Source organism: Sphaeramia orbicularis, chromosome 5, assembly GCF_902148855.1.
Source record: "Sphaeramia orbicularis chromosome 5, fSphaOr1.1, whole genome shotgun sequence".
Taxonomy (NCBI): domain Eukaryota; kingdom Metazoa; phylum Chordata; class Actinopteri; order Kurtiformes; family Apogonidae; genus Sphaeramia; species Sphaeramia orbicularis.
The window spans coordinates 6,561,709-6,583,237 of NC_043961.1; the positions used below are offsets into that span (position 1 = coordinate 6,561,709).

At 35.2% G+C, this 21,529-nt stretch overlaps 1 protein-coding gene across 6 annotated transcripts in view; it reads left to right on the forward strand.

The window, feature by feature from the left end:
* iqsec1b (IQ motif and Sec7 domain ArfGEF 1b) overlaps positions 1-21,529 on the forward strand; it is a 519,258-nt gene that overhangs the window by 347,210 nt on the left and 150,519 nt on the right. The window contains exon 1 of one of the 6 annotated variants that reach the window (XM_030133554.1): positions 12,990-13,081. The exons of the other annotated variants lie outside the window; for them this stretch is intronic. Within the exon in view, the coding sequence (XP_029989414.1) occupies positions 13,005-13,081 (77 nt within the window). The 5' untranslated portion in view covers positions 12,990-13,004. Of the gene's footprint in view, positions 1-12,989; positions 13,082-21,529 lie in introns of those variants that run through there. 6 annotated transcript variants of the gene reach the window in all.

Genomic DNA, 21,529 nt, shown 5'->3' on the forward strand with positions numbered 1-21,529 from the left:
ATGAACAACTATTGTATACCGGTATTTTCCTTCACACCAGAAGAATCAATAAATATATTTGATTTAAAAAAGGTGTCCAACCCAAACAGATCTGCCAGGAAATTCACCTGGAGCTTTGCACTCAGCTTGTCTTCAGTCCCGGAGCTCTTCAGGTACAAACCTCGGTCCTGACGGCGTCCAGGGGCTGTGGGGGTTTGAAGCCAATGGAGATAAACATCAATCAATGTCTAATGTGAGCCATGTGAGGATGAAATGTACAGGACCCCCCCACCCCACCCCCCCATCCCTGCTCATCAGTCCAGTTCAGACCTCAGCTGGCTTCTCATGCCCTCACAATAGCTGCAATTACACGCCAGCGGTCCCTCGGGCGGAGGCGGCGGTCCCGGGGGGGCTGTTAGGACCGAGCATGTACACCACGAGCCATCTTTATCGGTTTTCTGAGCTTGGATTGTAAAGGTGATGATAAAATCAGCCAACCCTGTTTATCACCTTATACTGAGAAATGAACCCGGCAGGTGAACTCACCCCGGATCAGGCAGGAAGTTCTGAATGATGCAAGAGGGTAAAGGTCAGGGCCCGGGCGCCGACCTCAAATAACTGCCCCGATATGTCTTCCACGGTCAAACGGCGCCTCAGTCATGCCTGTAAATCCTCGCCTCACATCCAGTGGGAATGAGGCGTCAATCTCTTTATCTTGACGGTATCGTGCAGATCTTTCCACTCGCAGACAAGTCGGGTTTCTTCGGCTTCAACCTGAAAGTGTTGAGAAAATGTAGGTCACACGGTAAACTGTTAAATTTCCATGAGGATAAACAAGATAATGGGATCTGTTCTGCCGACTGATTCAGCAGAACAGTACGGCTGTGGTTTGTTGTCTCAGCTGGTTTTCTCAAGGAAATACAAACCACTGTATTTTTTTTTTTTTTTTTTTTCCAATAATCAGTTCATGCAGCTCTGCTAAGAAAACATGTTTTACAAATGGGTCTTGCATGTAAGTTAGCACACTGTGGCATGTAGTGAAAGAAAAACATTGTATAGTTTGTGTAACATGGCATTTAGGAGAGAACTGCATCAAATATCCCCTGAGATGGCAAGTACTACCTTTTAAAAGGAGGAGGGGGAGGGGGAAACCATTGACCCTCAAATTGCACAAATATAATATCAATTTACCCAATGAAAAAATGACAATTTCGCCAAAATTCTTGTTGTTTTTGCACTGGCAAGAGGTGGATTTCAGGCGTAGCGCAAATGGTATATCACGCAAAACTGCAATGGAAAGACCTTTTTCTGCAACTACAGTCAGGTGATAAAAAAAAAAAAGGATGTTGATGGACATTACAACAAGCGAAGAAGAAGAGTTTTAAAAGAAAAATGGTGCGGTATGTGTGGACACACCAGGAAACCCAATCATTCTCTGATTTAGTACGGGATAGAGTGGTAATATAGAATAACACTGGGTTACAAAAAAATGTTTTTTGCAAGTTGTCTAGGTTTTTTCAACTGAATTAGGACCATTTTGCAACGCTAAATCCAAAAATGACATCTGTTTTTGTTCAATCAGGTCAGGTTTTTTTGCTAATTTGATTTTGAAAAATTTGATCTTCTCACAAAATTGATTACATTTTTGTGACTTTATCGGTTGATTTTTTTTTTTATATAGTTCTCACCTAAAATAGGTTTTAAGAGAAAAAAAAGAAAAAAATCATTTTCTAACAGGATGTATTTATTATTTATTATGTATTCACCGCAGATGTAGCAGAATTTGTCAGGCTTATTTTTGCAAGATCCTCTAGTCGAAGCCATTTCATTCACCTGTAATATTATAAAAACCATTAATCATAAATTGGCAAAAGTAAAATCTTCAGAACTCGTTTATTGCAAGAAATATGAAAGAATTTTGTATCATATGATGTGAAAATGCCCATAAATGTAAGTACTATGTAGCATAGTTCAGAAAGTTGACCTGACTGAGCAAAATGAATGTGATTTTTGGATTCAGCACACCAAAATTATCCTAAATCAGCTCAAAAAACTTAAACAATAAACTTGTTGTTGACCAGTGTTATAATAATAATAAATATATATGTAAATCAACAAGATATTTCCGTTTGTCGCCATGTTTATGGAATGACTTTTCATGTCATCTCACGATAATAAATAAACAAATCATCGCATTTGTGATTTAACCTGTTTAACCCTGACCATATTTTCAGGGGAAAAAGGCCTAAACAGACATACCCAAAGTAAATGAAGAATTCCTTCACAATAATAAGGTTCATATGGATGTTCTTGGTGTCTATGGACATTTAGAGACCTCACAGAATCTATTCCCATTGTCTAAAATATTGTATCTATTACTATGCCTGAGTAAACTGTAACAAACTAAAAGAGAAATTAGAATTTTTTTTCCTCACCTGTTTTTTTTCGGCTGGATTGACGATGATATGCATAAATTAATTGTTCGTGTCGGAGATTTTTAATAGCGTAAATTTCACCCCACAAAGATTAAAAATCATGTTTGAACATCAAAGTTTGCACTAAAATACACTTTTGATGTACTTTTATTAACATTAGGGTCTAAACTTTGAGCAAAAGTTGAAAAAAAACATCCATTGTCTTGATTTATTATATTTTTACAGTAGATGAATGTTAATATAATTTCATAGGCCCACAGGCGGGCTGATCAGGTAAAAACCGACATTACACACTTCTGTTTTTTTGCCATTTAGTAAATATCGGTAAAGTTTTGTGCCGATTTCCAATGGAAAAGTGACTAGTGTTGCTCATTTTAAAGGGAAATGTTAGTTTTTGTGTGTTTTTGTCCACAATACTAGTGAATTATCATGCAGTCATATTCCACTGTAGATATTCATGCCAGCTAATTATTCGTGGATCCATAAGTTGACAATCAGTTCTATACATCTGCATTCATTCATACCGTTCAGGTCTGCAATATGTTTATTACACCCCCCATGGGATGGGATATTGTTTTTGGTTCAGTTTGTTTGTTTCTTTTTTAAAACTTTAGCAGCAAAACTATTGGTTGAATTCATATCATATTGGGTTTGTAGATTGCCAGTGACCCAGAATAGATGTGGTTACATTTTGGGAAGAGTAGGTCAAAGTTCACGATTTTATGAGTTTTTTTGTTTTTTTTTTAATCTTTTTTTTTCCCTCCCATTTACTTATAATGGGCAAAATTTCAGATGTCTATAAATACATCAGTTTTGTTTCAGTTTACTTCAAACTTGGCACGTATATAAAGGCAATTGACATGCTGACATCAGCTGGATCGAAGCCAAAATAAGCTACAATACATGCGAGGGGCGGGGTTTGTTGTGCCTTTTTTGTTGTGGACCGTCACATTGACCCTAAACACCCCTGGTTTAGGTTTAGCAATGAGTTATAAACTTTGAATATTGGCACACTTTGAAAAGACTTGCATCAAGAAGTGATTGGAATCATCATTTAGTACAAAAGTACTTCCAGGAATCCTCAAATGTGACGAAGTCATTGAGTGGAATGAATGGACCGTAGAAGTCGGTCACAGGTGCCTCTAAAACCAGACAAATGGACATTACACACTAATAACATAAGGCTTCCTTTTTGCTCAGAAAAGTTAAAGTTTTCCATTCATGGATGTAACTACTGTAGTAATTGTCCAGGACTCTACTTGTCATGTAATCCTTAACCCATGTGATTACATTATTAATCAGTGATGGTTCTTAATGATCATCTTGGGTTTTCATCTCTGGCTTGCATCTTTTACAAATTCTTTTGGATTCCTTCCTTTCTTTTATGTTATGCATGTTAAAAGTTAAACCTGTGTAGGACTTTCAGCTTGAATTATGTAAAAAAAAAAAAAAAAACATCTTAAATTAAGCCAAAAAATCTTGAATTAAGTTAAACAAAATCTTGAATTAAGCCAAAAAAAATCTTGAATTAAGATAAACGAAATCTTGACGTAAGCCAAAAAATCTTGAATTGAGTAAAACAAAATCTTGAATTAAGCACAAAAAAAATCTTGAATTATGCAAAAAAAAAATCTTGAATTAAGCAAAAAAAAATCTTGAATTAAGATAGACAAAATCTTGACTTAAGCAAAAAAATCTTGAATTAAGATAAACAAAATCTTGAATTAAGCAAAAAAAATATCTTGACTTAATCAGTCAATCAAACTTTATTTCTATAGCACTTTTCATACATGGTACATGTAGCATGAAGTGCTTCACATCAAAGCATCAAAGCAACAAAGTAAAGTTTACAGTAAAAGTTTAATTAAAAGCTAGACTAAAAAGATAAGTTTTGAGTTTACTTTTAAAAATATGAACACTCGTAGCGGACCTCAGGTCCTCAGGTAGGCTGTTCCATAGTTTGGGGCCATAAAAGCTGAATGAGGCCTCACCATGAGTTTTAGTGTGGACTCTAGGAACAGTTAAGAGATGACTACCTGAGGACCTGATTTAAGCAAAAAAAAAAAAAAATCTTGAATTACGCAAAAAAAAAAAAAAAAAAAAAAGGCAAAACAATTTCTCTAATTTAGCCCAAAAAATTTTGAATTAAGCAAAAATTAAAAATCTTGAATTTAGAAAAAAAAAAAAAAAAAAATCTTGGATTAAGCAAAAAAAAAAAAAAAAAAAATCTTGAATTTAGCAACAGAAATCTGTCAATGGAACAAATGAAAATTATTTCCAGATCTATTCTCTAAAAATCAGTTCTTATATCTCACTGAAAAGTTCCTCTTTAGGTGGTTCTGTCTTATTTTAAGTGTGATGACATATTTGGACTAGAAATGAGAAAAATACATTTGGTCAGATTTTGATTTTTTTCCAGTGTGCATTCCAGATATGTCCTGTCGATCACTGACTGCAGGTACTAGTTGTACTCTCAGGTGTGTTGATTCCCAGACCTGAGTCTAGTAAAACCTATGAGATCTAACACGCTCAGCTGGAGTGAAGGTCTTGTCATTCCCCTGCTGCCAAATGGAAGTCATTTCCATACCGTTCTCCTCCTGCTCATTTAGTTCCAGGACACAGCTGAGTACAGGTGCACCTGCTACAGCCAACACATCCTCTTATGCTGATGGTAAATCTCAGCCTTTTGTCAGTGTGATGTATAATTTATGTCATATAAATGTTGAGTTTTGTGGCCACCTTTTTCAATTCATTTGCAAAATTTCAGCTGACATGAACAAAGGTTGATGTTAAACCAATGAGGATGAAGCGGAGTAAATAATGTCTTTTATGTGCCTGGGGGTAAAGCGGTGATCAGGCATGGAACATGTCTGTGAGCGCCTGTAATGTCCATGCAGACCTCATGCTGTAGAACCACATGATGGATGGTGTTCCATTTGGCTACACCGTCTGCTCAGTAATGTGCTGCCCGCCCCCCCCCCCCCCCCCTCCCCAAATGGGATGCCCTGTGCACGCTGTCAATGAGACAAAGGAAAGTGTTTACACTGGTGCTTAATACTGTGAGAGGAGCATGTGTGGTCCGGTCTACAACCTGGGCTCTAGAGGCACTCGATGAAACAATGAAAACCAAATGACTTTAACTGCACCCGTCGTAACTGGTGTGTAAATTCAGACACATTCTTTGAACAATACATTTGGGTTCTTCGATGAAACTGGGATCATTTTGGTTCCTATTTGGCACTTTTCCAGCGTTTTACACCCAATATTAAATGAGAAATTAAGACACAAATTTAGCCAATGGGGCCTTGAGGACAAAAAACCCTTATTATATTTGATACATGAGTTTTGAAGCCCTCTACATGATCAGTGTGATATTTTTTTTTCTTGAAAAACCTGATGTATACAATTAGATACATGCAATACACAGATAATCCACCAGGGGGAGGAGTTCATTCACCAGAGGCCTTTCCAGTGACACTACAAGACTGTCATTAATGAGGAAGGAGGAAGAACTGGGACCATTTAGAAAAGGAATTACCAATTTGTTAGACATGTTTGTGTTATATTATGTTATTGTTTGTTTAAAAATAATAATATTTGAGCATTGAGACCTGATGGATCAAATATGATACAAAACTGAGATTCATACATGGAAACTGATATGTGAAAACAAATTTTTTGGGTTGTTCAGAAGGACCAATAAAGGCTCTGGTTTCAATGAAGAGGAATTTTCTGGCTATGATTTAATGGTTCAGGCTTTACAGGGTTAAACACAAATAAATTGTGAGTGATTTCTGTAACAGGGGTAATTTTTGTGAAACACTCTGCCTTGAATATTTACTTCAATTCACAAAATGTACCTGTGAAAGAATAAAAAGATATTCCAAAAAAAAAAAAAAAAAATTCTGTAATTTTCATGTTGTTTTGACCATGTTACATGCGGATTTTTGTATTTTAAAAAAATATTAAAAATAAATAATGTGTTTTATCTGAAAAATAGTTTCTCTTTCATCTCAGTAAGTATTTATTTTTACAATAGACCCAAAGTTCTTCCAAACTTGCTTCATAGCATTCGTCTACATGTGGTTTGAATTTTTGGCCCCTCTGTCCTGTTTTTATAGATGCACCCATTTACAACATGACAATAATCACTGTTGTCTGTGTTTTAAACTACGCTGCTCATATTCCTGAGCTGCAGGATACCGACAACGCACTGTTTTAGATTCAGTTCATGATTGATTCAATTTGAATAAGACACACGATGGGTTCAGAGTTGTGTTATTTGGCAGCATCGTTTCACAGTTTCCTGTAAAATTCGACTTTGTTGTTTTCATGACTCATAGGCTTTTCTGAAATGCTGTCTGTTCAGACTTCAAAGCTGCATGCCAGGCTGAATAACTGCTGTACGGTTTCACATAGCCCCCCCCCCCCCCGTGCCCAGCCCTGCTCCGCGGCGCTGTAAGCTGCTGCAGCTCCGGTATCATGTCCAGCCTCTGTTTCAACATCTCTGCCAGGATGTTACTGACAGCTGAATCATCACGGTTGCGAGCAGACACCGCCGACCGACACTGATATCTGTGTTAACCGGAGAGTGACCGTGGCACTCCAGGGGATGGAGTGGGGGTTTGGTGGGTGAAATCCACACAGGTTGGCTGAATTAGCAGACTAAGGTACTGTATTTGTGTGTAGAGCAGAGGTGTCAAACTCATTTTAGTTCAGGGGCCACGTTAACCCTGTAAAGCCTGAACCATTGAATCACAGGTGTCAAACATGCGGCCCGGGGGCCAAATCCGGCCCCCTAAAGCATGGGTGTTTCAGTTCAGGGGCCACATGCAGCCTAATATTTTATAAAGTGGGCCGGACCAGTAAAATTATATCAATAATAGGATAACAACTTATGAATAATGTCAACTCCAAACTTTTTTCTGTTTTTGAGTGAAAAAAAGTCAAATTCCATAATGAAAATGTTTACATCTACAAACAGTACTTGAACATAACATGATCAAATATGAACAACCTGCAAATTCTTAAAAAAAAAAAAAAAAGCGCAATTTTAACAATATTACACCTTAGTTTATGATTTATACATTTGCATTATAACTTACAGATCACAGTGGATCTAGCAACAGGCAGAATATTGGTAAATTAGAGTACTGTGAAGACATTTCAGGTTGTTCCCATTTTTTGGAAAAGGCTAGTCTGTAAATGTACACATTTTTGTGGAATTTTAACTTTTTAAAAACTGAAACAGAGAAAAATTTGCGGTTTTCTTTATTTATAGGTTATTATGATAGTATTTTACTGGTCTGACCCATTTTAGATTGAATTTACCTAAAATTATTTTACTATCCTTGATTTTTAATAGCTTCAGTATAATTTCAGTGTTACTTTTGCATTTCACAAATTCATTCCAGGGGCCGGATTGGACCCTTTGGCAGGCCAGTTTTGGCCCCCGGGCCGCATGTTTGACACCTGTGCCCTAAAGGGTCCAGTCCAGCCCGCAGGATGAATTTGCAAGGTGTAAGTTAGGGCATCATACTCCAAAGTAATATCATAATAACCTATAAAAAATGACAACACCGATTTTTTCTCTTTTATTTAGTGCTTAAAAACATTAAATTGTGAAAATATTTACATTAACAAACTATCCTTTAACAATAACATGTGAATAACCTGAACAAATATGAACAACCTGAAATGTCTAAAGAAAATTAAGTGCAACTTTAACAATATTCTGCCTGTTGCTAAATGTTTTGTGCCATTGTAGATCTGATCTGTAATGCATATGTATAAATAATAAATCGAGGCATAATATTGATAAAATTGTACTTACATTTCTCAACAAATTTCATTTTTTTCAGGTTATTCACATCCTTTTAATCTGGATAGTTTGTAAACATCAATATTGGCATGATTGAATGTCACTTTTTGCACTAAATTAATTTGGAGTTGTCATTATTTATTGGCTATCATGCTATTATCTTACTGGTCCGGCCCTCTTCAGGTTAAATTGGGCTGAATGTGGCCCCCCCTGGAAGAAAATGAGTTTGACACCCCTGCATTAAATCACTGACAGAAAATTTCAGTTCTTTGAAACTGGAGCCTTTATTGGTCCGTCTGAACAACCAAAAAAGTGTTCTTTGAAATTTCAACTTGCTTGTATGAGTTTCAATTTTGTATCATACTTGATACATCGGGTCTCAGTGCTGAAATATTATTTTTGAACATACAAAAACATAATATAAAACAAACATGTCTAACAAATTCTTAATTCCTTTTCAAAATTGTCAGAGTTCTTCCTCCTTCCTCATTAATGACAGTCTAGTAGTGTCAGTGGAAAGGCCTCTGGTGAATGAACTCCTCCCCCTGGTGGATTATCTGTGTATTGCATGTATCTAATTGTACACATCAGGTTTTTCAAGAAAAAAAATATCACACTGATCATGTAGAGGGCTTGTTGAGCCGCATTATGTAATAAATTCCCGTTATGTACTGTAATAAAAGTTCAAAATGTAATAAGAATGTCACGTCATCTTGTAATAAAGCTGCATTATGTAATAAGCTGATACATTTTGTAATAAACTATCTCAATGCATTATGTAGTAAATTTTTTCGCATTATGTAGTAAGTTATTACAATTTGAGAAATTTATTACAAAATGTACTTGACCATTTGTATTTTCAGGAAAATGTAATGTGTTAAATTAATCTTTAAACTGTGTGGTTAAAGTTCTGATTCCATTACCTGTAGTTCCTGTGACTAATTTCTTCTAAATTGCTCTGAAATTATATTAATTTGGATTGTTATTACATAATGAACCATGTTATTACTTTTTTTTTTTTTATAAAAATGTGTCAAGTGCATTTTGTAATAAATTTCTCAAATTGTAATAACTTACTACATAATGTGAAAAAATTTACTATAAAATGCGTTGACGTAGTTTATTACAAAATGCGTCAGCTTATTACATAATGCGGCTTTATTACAAGATGACGTGTCATTCTTATTACATTTTGAACTTTTATTATATAATGGGAATTTATTACATAATGCAGCTCAACAGGGCTTCAAAACTCATGTATCAAATATGATACGTTCGGTGTTACAGGGTTTAGCCAAATTTGATCTGAAGTGGGTGGGACCAGTGAAATAATAACAAAATAATATATAAATAATGTCAAAGCCAAACTTTCCTCCATGTTTTAGAGCGAAAAAAGTAAAATTATGTGCAGAAAATAAAGTTTATACTTCTTCCTACTCCTTTTTGACCATGCCAAATTCAGACTTGCATGTACTTGAAGGTAGATTCTGTTCATTTAAATGTTATTTTGTTTTTGTCTTGTTTTGCTTATTTTGGTTGTTGTTTTAATTCCTGCTTAGTTTGTTATGTCTATAACTAGTTCCGTCTCCACATTTGCACATATCAGGTCCAGACTTCAGACGAACATTTCTCCAGTATTTCTCCATAATTGTTTGTCAGCAGTAACGGTTGTAGTCCAGACTGAAAATATGTCCAGACTTGGAGCCCATTACCTAAAATGTTCAGTTGTCAGTTGAACAGGACAGAGCAGCACAGCCAATAACCTGGAGGGGGCGGGGCCTGAAGTGTCTCATGTGCATTTAAAGGGCCAGCGCTCCAAACCACCTTTCTGGTGTCATTACTCAGAAATAGGGTTGAAGATGGACCTGTGGAGTTGAATGAATGAAGAATTCAGACCCAAGCAGAGCATTTAGAGTTTATGGAGACCACAGGGAAATATGGGAAAATGAAGAATTCCATTTAAAAAAAGCTAAATATCACTGCTTTAAAGGATAAAAAAGTGGCAGTTTGTTGTAAAACTGTTAAAGTCTTAGACTGAGAAAGCACGTCAATATAGAGACTAAATACTTCAAAGTCATGGATGTTACATCAGCGAAATTTTCGCTTTCAACGATTTGTTCAGAATCACTAAAGATGTCTCTGCAGATTCAACATGACCAGACTTGCAGTGATATTCACCTCTTTTAGTACTTTTTCATCTCACTCTCAAAGACTGAACTGAAATATACTAAGGGAGCGGCATTTTAGTGTTAGTGAGAGATGCAGTCCACTGAGACACTTCACACTAAACCACACGTTTCTTCACTATCAACATACTACTACTAATACTACGACTACTACTACTACTACTACTACTGCTACTACTACTACTACTACTACTACTGCGACTACTACTACTGCTACTACTACTACTACTACTACTACTACTACTACTACTACTACTACTGCTACTACTACTACTACTATTACTACTACTACCATTACTATTACTACTATTACCACTCCTACTACTACTACTACTACTGCTACTGCTACTACTACTACTACTACTACTACTACTGCTACTACTACTACTACTATTACTACTACTACCATTACTATTACTACTATTACCACTCCTACTACCACTACTACTACTACTACTACTACTACTACTACTACTACTACTGCTACTACTACTACTACTATTACTACTACTACTACTACTACTGCTACTACTACTACTACTATTACTACTACTACCATTACTATTACTACTATTACCACTCCTACTACTACTACTACTACTACTGCTACTGCTACTACTACTACTACTACTACTACTACTACTATTACTACTACTACCACTCCTCCTACTACTACTATTACTACTACTACCATTACTATTACTACTATTACCACTCCTACTACCACTACTACTACTACTACTACTACTACTGCTACTACTGCTACTACCATTACTATTACTACTACTACCATTACTATTACTACTACTACTACTACTACCACTCCTACTCCTCCTACTACTACTACTACTACTACTACTACTACTACTACTACTACTGCTACTACTACTACTACCATTACTATTACTACTACTACCACTCCTCCTACTACTACTATTACTACTACTACCATTACTATTACTACTACTACTACCACTCCTACTCCTACTCCTCCTCCTACTACTACTACTACTACAACTACTACTACTACCATTACTATTACTACTACTACTACTCCTACTACTACTACTAATACTAATATTAATACTAATACTATTACTACTACTACCACTACTCCTACTACTAATAGTACTATCACTACTACTACTACTACTACCACTCCTAGTACTACTACTGCTACCACTCCTAGTACTACTACTACTACTCTTGGCTTGTAAGATTATCTTTCAAATCAACAAATATCTGAGTAAACGGTGGCATAATTCACATGAGATGAAAACATTTTTTTGTTTGTCATGAACTATAGCCATGTGTTTCCCATGGGACTCAGAGTACTCTTTTTAGTACAATATCGCTCCAAACCACCTTTCTGGTGTCATTCCTCAGAAATAGGGTTGAAGATGGACCTGTGGAGTTGAATGAATGAAGAATTCAGACCCAAGCAGAGTATATACAGAACAACAACAAAAAAAACACAATATCACTGCTTTAAAGCTGTGGTTGTTTCCTTTTGTTTCCACTGCTTTGTAGTTTGGAGTTCATTATGTAATCATCAAGTCTTTGTGTCTGTAGTCTTGTGACTTAATTGATGCATCTGTTTTTGTTTGACCCTTTTTTCTGAAGCTGAGATTCACAACGATGAGCTGCTTTCAGTGCGGTCTGTTTTTTCATAGAAACATAAACATCTCTAATGACACAAATGGATCAGACGTTCTGTTTCCAGTTGATTGGTTTGCTCCGGGGTGCTTCTCCTCACCCTGACCCTGTGCTTTTATCTTCAGCCAATCAGCAGGGGTCACACGGAGGGTCCGTCAGTGTCCTTTTAGTGCAGTGTTTTTAGAGTTACCCTGGCAACCGGCCTGGGCGTTGTGTGTTCATGTGTGGTGTTTGGTGTGTGTTTGCGAGGCCGGCCCTGGTGGGTAGCCGGCCTCGCCCCTCTGCGCACCATGTGCTGCTACTGATTAGCTGGTCTCGGAGCGGCCCGGGCTGGCAGAGGCTGCACGGCATCTGATAAAAGCCTAATTGATAGGGCCACCGAGGGAGGCCTTTGTGTGCTTTGTTGGCCCGGCGAGGTGCAGCAGAGTCAGAGCTTGTCAGTGCGGCGGCTTAGACAATAGGAGCAGCTGTAACTCAACTGTGAGGAGCAGCGATGATGGAGACAGGAACATCCTCTACTACTGACTGAGTGGGAGCTGTGGGTAGAAGGAGAACCAGGACCAGGACCAGGACCAGGAGGAGGAGGAGGTTCGGGACAAGCAACCCCAGGAGGAGCTTAGTTCTGGTCTCTCTCAAGGCCCTAAGGCTGTATTTACATCCAGACACTCAGAGGGGACAGGAGAGGAGGTCTGAGCATCACCAATCAGAGGAGATGGATGCAGGTTCAGCCCCCTCCATGTGGCCCACATTCACAGACTGAACCATGAGGGGGTGTGAGGGCTCCTACCACACTGCTTACACTGGGAAGGATTTGCTTTGTTCTTCTTAATTCAAGGTGTTTTCTTTAAGTAAACAGTTTTTTTTTAATTCCTTGGGACCTGAAGCACAATGACAGTGTAATCTAAGCCTTTGTGTGTGGCTGACAAAATGTTGAAGTTCAAAGCGTTTTGTTTGGATTACTGGCAGTTCCTCTGTCTCCAGCCTCTGCATGGTTTCTATAAAAGGTAAGCTGTTATACTCTGCTTCTATCTTTGCTTAGACTCCAGAGAAAGCACAGCGGGAACTCCTGTAAGTTCAGAATAATCATGTTAGTGTTTGTGTTTTGATTCTGTGGGATTTTCTCCAACACTGGCTGTGTGCACTGGAAAAAATCTGAATCTAACCAAGTGTATTTTTCTCATTTCTAGTCCAAATATCTCATCACACTTCAAATAAGACAGAATCACCTAAAGAGGAACTTTTCCGTGAGATATAAGGACTGATTCATAGACAATAGATCAGGAAGATCTGATTTCAAGGAATCTTACCGAGATAATTTTCCTTTTCACTTTCACAGATTTTTTTTTTTTTTTTTTTCTTAATTCAAGATTTTTTTTTTTTTTTTTTTGGCTTAATTTGATTTTTTTTTTTTTTTTTTTTTTTTTTTCTTAATTCATTCTTTTTTTTTTTTTTTGCTTTTTGCTTAATTCAAGATTTTTTTTTTGCTTAATTCAAGATTTTTTTTGCTTAATTCAAGATTTATTGCTTAAACATATTTTTGCTTAATTCAAGATTTTTTGTTTAAAGATATTTTTTGCTTAATTCAAGATTTTTATTTATTTTTTTTTTTTTTGCTTAATTTGAGATTTTTTTTTTTCTTGCTTAATTCAATTTTTTTTTTTTTTTTTTTTTTTTTTTTTGGTTTTTGCTTAATTCAAGATTTTTGTTTGCTTAATTCAAGATTTATTGCTTAAAGATATTTTTTTGGCTTAATTCAAGATTTTTTTTGGTTAATTCAAGATTTTTGCTTAATTCAAGTTTTGTTTTGTTTTGTTTTTTTTTTGTTGCTTAATTCAATTTTTTTTTTTTTTTTTTGCTTCATTCAAGATTTTTTTTCTTCTTTCAAGTTTTTTTTTTTCTTTTTTTTTTTTTGCTTAATTTAAGATTTTTTGCTTAATTCAAGATTTTTTTATTTTAAGATTTTTTTTTCACTTAATCAGGGTTTTTTTTTTTTTTTTTTTTTTTTTTGCTTAATTCAAGATTTTTTTTTTTTTTTTTTTACCTTTATTCAAGTTTTTTTTTTTTTTTTTTTTTTTTTTTTTATTTATTTAAGATTTTTTTTTCTCCTTAATTCCAGCAAAAAAAAATATACCAATGGAACAAGTGAAAACTATCTTCAGATTTTCCAGATCAATTGTCTAAAAATCAGTTCTTATATCTCACTGAAAATTTCCTCTTTAAGTGATTATGTCTTATTTTAAGTGTGACAAGACAATTGGACCAGAAATGAGAAAAATACACTTGGTCAGATTTAGATTTCTTCCAGTGTTAACAGCCTCCTTTATTTCTTTCTGTCATGTTGGTGAATGATGGACAGTCTCATTTCCTTTTTTTTTAACCCAATGTTAAAAGGAGCTGAAAGGGGGCACAAGGCCTGTGTGTCAGTGAGGTCAAGTGAGTGGAAATGCTATTGTTGTGACGTGGCCCTGACAAGCCCCAGTGCAGCGTTGAGCCCTTTGTGTGTGTGGTCTATTGGCTGAGAGGACACGTGTTCTGCAGCCCACGTCCTTACAATCACTGTCGTTCATTTGACTTCTCAAGCGTGTTTACCCTCGTGTCTGTTCTTCACACTACAAATGTTTTCTTCTGGTAGATATTGTAATAAATGTTAAAATCTGACGTCTTTAACAACATCCTGGTGATAATTTTACATATCAAAGCAGGATCCTGAGATGTGAATTTGAGCTTTTTTTCTAAAATCTAAAGTTAGATCTACAGTAATACAGTCGCGGAAAAAAATTATTAGACCATCAAAAGTCATCCAAAACAATGGTTATGCAATCCAGTCCTAACTCCTGTGTGTATCATGTGACTAAAACAAACAGAAAAGAAAACATGGAATGCCTAAAAGCACTGTTTTTGTCAGTACAATGACATAGATATTGATGTAAGAACTGAAGTGATTATGGTTATTATCAAGAAAACATGTTAAATGGATAGATATCAGCTCTGAAATTAAACTACTATGAGCTATTTTTGTTGTTTTCATTATATTTGTCCAAACAAATGTACCTTTAGTTTTACCAGACATTAAAATGAACAAGGAATTGAAGAAAACAAGGGGTGGTCTAATAATTTTTTCCACGACTGTATATTTCTAGAGCCTCACTGCTAAGGAACAAAAGGGAAAATGTTTAGCTTCACTGAAAACAGATTATTACATCCTGTGAATATTTCCCATTTGCTCAACTTCAATATAACTGTCCATTACACACTGTAAAAAAAAAAAATCCCGTTGTTTTTGCAAAAAAAAACACAAAAAACTGGCAGCTGTGGTTACCAGAGCAATACTGTAAAAAACACATCAAACTCTAAACATATTTACAGAGAAACATGTAGATTTAACATTTTGGTCATTGGACCGTCTGTTAAATTGTTAAATATTTACTTTTTTATTTAAGCAAATAGGCTGTTCTTTCAGCATTATGGTCTTGCAATTTAAACAGCACCACACTGTTCTTCAATTTACAGTTTTTTTTTCTCTCAAAACAATAGAAATACATCGTTTCTGCAAAAAAATAAATAAATAAATAAATAAAAATATCTCTTTACTCTTCCTGTAAAAACTACAGCTATATTTGATTTAAGTTAAACACAAAAATATTTTCAAATAAACAACTTTGCATTGTATTTTCACTTACAGTTTTTTTATGTTGCAATTTTACAACTTTTTGGTGTTAATTCTACGGTCATTTTTTACAGTGCACGATTTAAAAGCTTTATCAGTTTTCTGTTGAAACATTCCATCAAAGTTTACAGTCATAGTCCATGTTACCAAAATAAAGGCCAGATTCCCCTAAAACAAAAAACAAAAAACATTTTTAGCTTCTCTGATCTACATTTCAGGTCATTTTCTTTGTGTAATCAGACAGATTCCCACAGGGTCATGAGAAGTGATCAAACTCTTGTTTTTTTTCAGTGGACGTTAATCAAAACTGATGAGAGGGGGGATCATCTTCATCATCACCTTCAGGTCATATTTATTCATGAGTCCAACCCATCCCCCCATTTTTGTCTTCCCCGTCCGTCTCTGGTAAGGGGGGTGGGGTGGGGATTAAGACAAAAAAAAAAAGCGCACCCCCACAGCTAAATACTCATGAGTGTTTTCTATTTAAATACCGGTCAGTGATTGGATAGTGGGACCCATTTCATTAAGCTGAGGATGAGCCAAAGGCGTGTTGGCTTTTAGAGTGGTGGGACTGGAAAGTGTTTATTTGTTGTGGGCTTTGTTTCAGGAGCCAGACGGTATAAGCTGTAGCTCCACATTGGGTCAGTGTTAGGTCATGAACAAAGGACTGCTCTTTAAGTCTCCAATGGAAAACCAACAGCAGATATAGATAAATATATTCATCTTGTTCATTTTACATTTTCTGGTCAGGCAAACTGAGCACACTGTAAGACCGGATAAGTTGAGTTTACTTTAAAAATCTCAGGTAACCCGCTCCTGTGACAGATGTAAACAGGGGCCGGCCTCATTTGCAAATATGTTTTGGAACTGTCCTTGTATCAAATTATACTGGACCAAGATATTTCAGACTTTATCCGAAATCTTAAAAAAACAACTTAAACCAGATCCAGTTTTTGCTTTGTTTGGTGTGAAGCCGGCTGCTGTAGAACTTTCCAACAACCAAAACAATATGATATGTTTTGTGGTGTTGCTAGCGCGAAGATTAATCCTATTGAATTGAAAACAAAAAACTCCCCCCGCCCATTCAGCCTTAATGAGAGAAGTAATGAAACACTTACAACTGGAAAAAATTAAATTTTCATTAAAAGGGAAATTAAATCCATTCCACTCAACATGGCAACCTTTCATTGATTATTTTAATAATGCAAACGTGTAAACAATTTTAGGATTGGTGATATATGATGTCCACAGTTTGTTTTTTGATGTTCAGTGTTTGCTGTTGTTTGTGTGCTTTTTGTTTTGCTGCGTGTTCTCATTCGTGTTGCATTGAGCGCAGTGAATGTACATGAACACGTTTTTGTTACTATGTGAAAAAACTCAATAAAGAGAATTAAAAAAAAAAAAAATGTCAGGTAACTCGTTGCAGTAATGAACTCAGAGGTAAGGAGTGATGAAAACTTGAGTGTATTAAATTTAAATGCTTGATTTGAATGGAGTTGCTATTTTAAGTACAACACACTAAATGCCAAGTTAATTTAACTTAAAATTTGTTGCAGTGTCAGTTGCTTTGTATAATCATTAGACTGAATATCATCAGTTCATTGGACTCAATTCCAAGTTGATTTAAATTAAAATCTTTTGCAATATAAAGTGCTTTGTGTAATTATTCAAGTTAATATATTGTAGTGTGAACGAAAGTTAGCTCAGTGTAATTTGTAGTGATGTGATGTTCACTAACGAATCGAATCTTTTGAACGGCTCTTTGAAATGAACGATGGGAACTGAGTCTTTGTAAAGAGCCGTTCTTTTTTTTTTTTTTTTTTTTTTTTTTTTAAGGAGGGAGTGTCTGATTGCCTGTCAATTTACCAACATACTGTTTTTGTTCTGAGAATTGCACTATAGTTCAGGTATTTAAGTAATTGCAGTGATTAATCTCTGTTGTGTTTTGTGCAATTTTTTCCGTATGTTTACTTACATTTATTGTTCTTGTTTTGAGGAGGATAAAATGTTATTTCATAAGAAAATGTTTTATTTTCTTCTTCATTTTTAGGCTACAGACTAGTCCACATAATGTACCATAATGTTTTTGGTCAAATTCCAGCATTTGCCTAATGTCACCTCTCATGGCATGTATTTAGCCCACACATTTTAACTAACTATCCTTTTTTACGGTAAGATAATATTTACTGCCACATCAATTAAACACCTTTAAAATGTAATGTCAATCATCACATGTAGCCTATTTAGTCATTAAACACTGGTGTTTCCAAATAATGCAAAGAATAATAAAAGAGCCAGTCTTTTGAACACCTCTTTTCTGTGAACAGCTCCTGATTGAACAGTTCCCTTCAAAGAGCCAAAAGTCCCATCACTAGTAATTTGCCAGTACAGGAAGTGCTTTTAATTTGGTGAGGCATTAATTTATTCATTGTACAAGAACAATTTCTGAAGAACAGTAAACCCATAGTTCTTCCTCTGGCTCTGACTCATGGTGCAGCTCTACAAAAATACAAGAACAAACACAAAAAAGCCAGTAAACATTGCCATACACACATTCAGTCCAAATTAACACTCACACCACAACCCCACTGAACCCCTGCACAGAAAAAGAACACATTTTCAACAACATGCCCAATACCCACAATGCAATGCACAGATAAAAAGGTGTGGTCATGACTAAAACTGAGTGATTTAAATCCATTCAACTTAAACTTTTTTGTACTTTTGACTATGTCTACAAATTAGTCGAATATACTGAACATTTTATGTAATGTCATAAAACTTAAATCATTTAAGTACATTGTAATTGAAGCATTTTAGTAAATGCAAAGTCTGGGCTTACAGTGCATAGCAAAATGGCTCAAAGAATTCTCTTTATGTTTACCACTTGGAAAAATCACATACACTTTAAAAAAAAAAATGTCTTGTTTGTTTTTTTTAAAGTGTGGGGCCGTTTCATTAATTATATTGAGAGCAAAGATTTGCCTTTTTCTGTTGCGGGTATCTGGGACACCATAATTATTCCCAGTACATGTCCACAGTTATATGCTGTATGACAATACTACTCAACATCTGAAAGGACTCTGATGGATTCAGGCATTGATTTTAAATGTACCTTTTTGTTTGTTTATTTGATTGTTTATGTCACAGGTGTTAAACATGTGGCCCAGGGGCCAAAACCCTGGGGTCCAAAGGGTCCAATCCAGCCTGTGGGATGAATTTGTGAAATGCAAAAATTACACTGAAGATATTAATAATAAATGGTGTTAAAATCATTTTAGGTCGATTCCATCTTAAGTGGGTCAGACCAGTAAAATACTATCATCATAACCTATACATAAAGAAAACCGCAAATTTCTCTCTGTTTTAGTGTAAAAAAGGTAAAATTACACAAAAATGTTTATATTTACAGACTAGCCTTTGACAAAAAATGTCAATAGCCTGAAATGTCTTAAGTGAAGTATGTAGAATTTTACCAATGTTCTGCCTGTTACTACATGTTTTGTGTATTTGTACATCCACTGTGATCTGTAAGCTGTGATGTACATGTATAAATGATAAACTAAGGCGTTATATTGTTAAAACTGCACTTATTTTTCTTAAGAATTTTTGGGTTGTTCGTATTTGTTCATGTTATGTTCAAGTACAGTTCGTAGATGTAAACATTTTCATTACGGAATTCGATTTTTTTCACTCAAAAACATAAGAGAAAACTTTGGAGTTGACATTATTTACAAGTTCTTATCCTATTATTTCTATTATTTGACTGGTCCGGCCCACTTTATAACATATTATTCTGTATGTGGCCCCTGAACTCAAATGAGTTTGACACCCCTGGTTTATATGGTTCCATTTTGTATATATAGCCTGTAAAAAATCTCAACAAACATATTATTGAAAAAAAAAAAAAAAAGTCTTGTCAAGCACATCATGAAATAAGATAAGATAAGATAAGATTAGACAGATAAGATAAGATAAGATAAGATAAGATAAGATAAGATAAGCATTAAACTCTTCTTCCTTCTGATCAATGCTTTCCTGAATGGATAAATCGAACAGGTTCTGACCAGTAATACACTGACACACATACAGTCGGATTTAATAGAAAACTAATATATACATTTACAAGGCCAATAATTAAAATAGAAATGAACAAAATAAACAACTAAAATGATGAAAATAAGTATTAAATGAATGAAAATAAAGAACATAAGTGTGAAATCAGCGGAACAGCAGTGAAATAGGCATTAAATAACATAAATTATGAAAGTAAACAACAAACGTCAACAAATAAGCAACACATTTGGATATCCTTCATATAGTTGCAGCCAGAAACCACAAAACCTTTTTTCTTTCAATTTATGTGCAATTTTTTGGGGCACAAATCAATGCTTGTGTGTGAAAGAGCTTTAGATGAGAGGGTGGGGGAGGGGTGTGGGTGGGGTGGGGTGGGGGGGTTCAACTGAAAATACCAATCCCACTACAGACAAGGAAAATGTTAAATGTCGCCAAGTAATTTCAGCTTGGTGCTAAATGTGGTCCTCTTGTTTTTGATAACAGTAATGCAAGCTTTGCATAATTGGAAGGAAATCAGTGCTCGGTGTGAAATGGCTTCAACAGTTCGATGAAGTCAACACATTTTTTGTTTGTGAAAAGAGAAGTAAAACAACACTGGATGCACTTTTATTTGTATTATTTCAGTATTTAACCCATAAAGACCCAGTGCTACTTTTGTGTCAGTTTCCAAATGACTTTTTCTCTATATTTAAGTGATTTATCACCATTAATTGTAATATTATCCTTTTTATTTTGCGTTTTCTCAGTGTAAATCATGCATTTTCCTATGTTTGATTCACTGATTATATAGATGTTCATAAAAGCTGTAAGTCAGGGGTGTCAAACTCATTTTAGTTCAGGGGCCACATTCAGCCTAATTCGATCTCAAGCGGGCCAAACCATTAAAATAATAGCATGAAAACCTATAAATAGGGACAACTCCAAGTTTTTCTCTTCATTTTAGTGCAGTAAAACATTAAATTATGAAATTATTTACATTTACAAGCTATCTTTTCACCAAAAAGATGTGAATAACCAGAAAAAAAATGTAATTTCTTAAGAAAAATAAGCTAAATTTTAACATTATGCCTAAACTTATCACTTCTACATGTGCGTTACACACAATGTTACACAAACATTATATTGTTGAAATTTTGAAGTTTGGAATGTGTAACTAAAACAAGAATGTCTAGAATATTATGTGTCAACTTATTAACACAACTTACAAATCGGATCTACAAATCCACAAAACATTTAGTAAGACAGAATATTGTTAAAATTGTACTTAATTTTCAGGTTGTTCGCATTTTATTGTAAGGGTTATTAGACTATTATTTTACTTTAGATCACATTGGGCTCAAACCAGTTCAACGCCTTTGACTGTTCATATCTTCAGTGTAATTTTTGCACTCCATAAAATCTGGCCGCGGGCCAGATTGGAACCTTTGGAGGGCCGGTTTTGGCCCCTGGGCCGCATGTTTGACACCTGTGCTGTAAGTATAGAGGTGAATTAATAGGCCAATGTTCCATTATCATCCTATGTCTATTTGGTTTTTTTTGTTTGTTTTGATTATGTCTGTGTCATTATGTGTATTTTTCTTTATTTTTTTATTTATAGTGAATGAGTGCTGTATCAGTGTTGGCTGGTTTTATGTCTTGTTCTGTCACCTGCTTAGAGACTGCAGATGAAAAGTAGTTGTTTTTACCGATTCTGGTATATTTACATGGG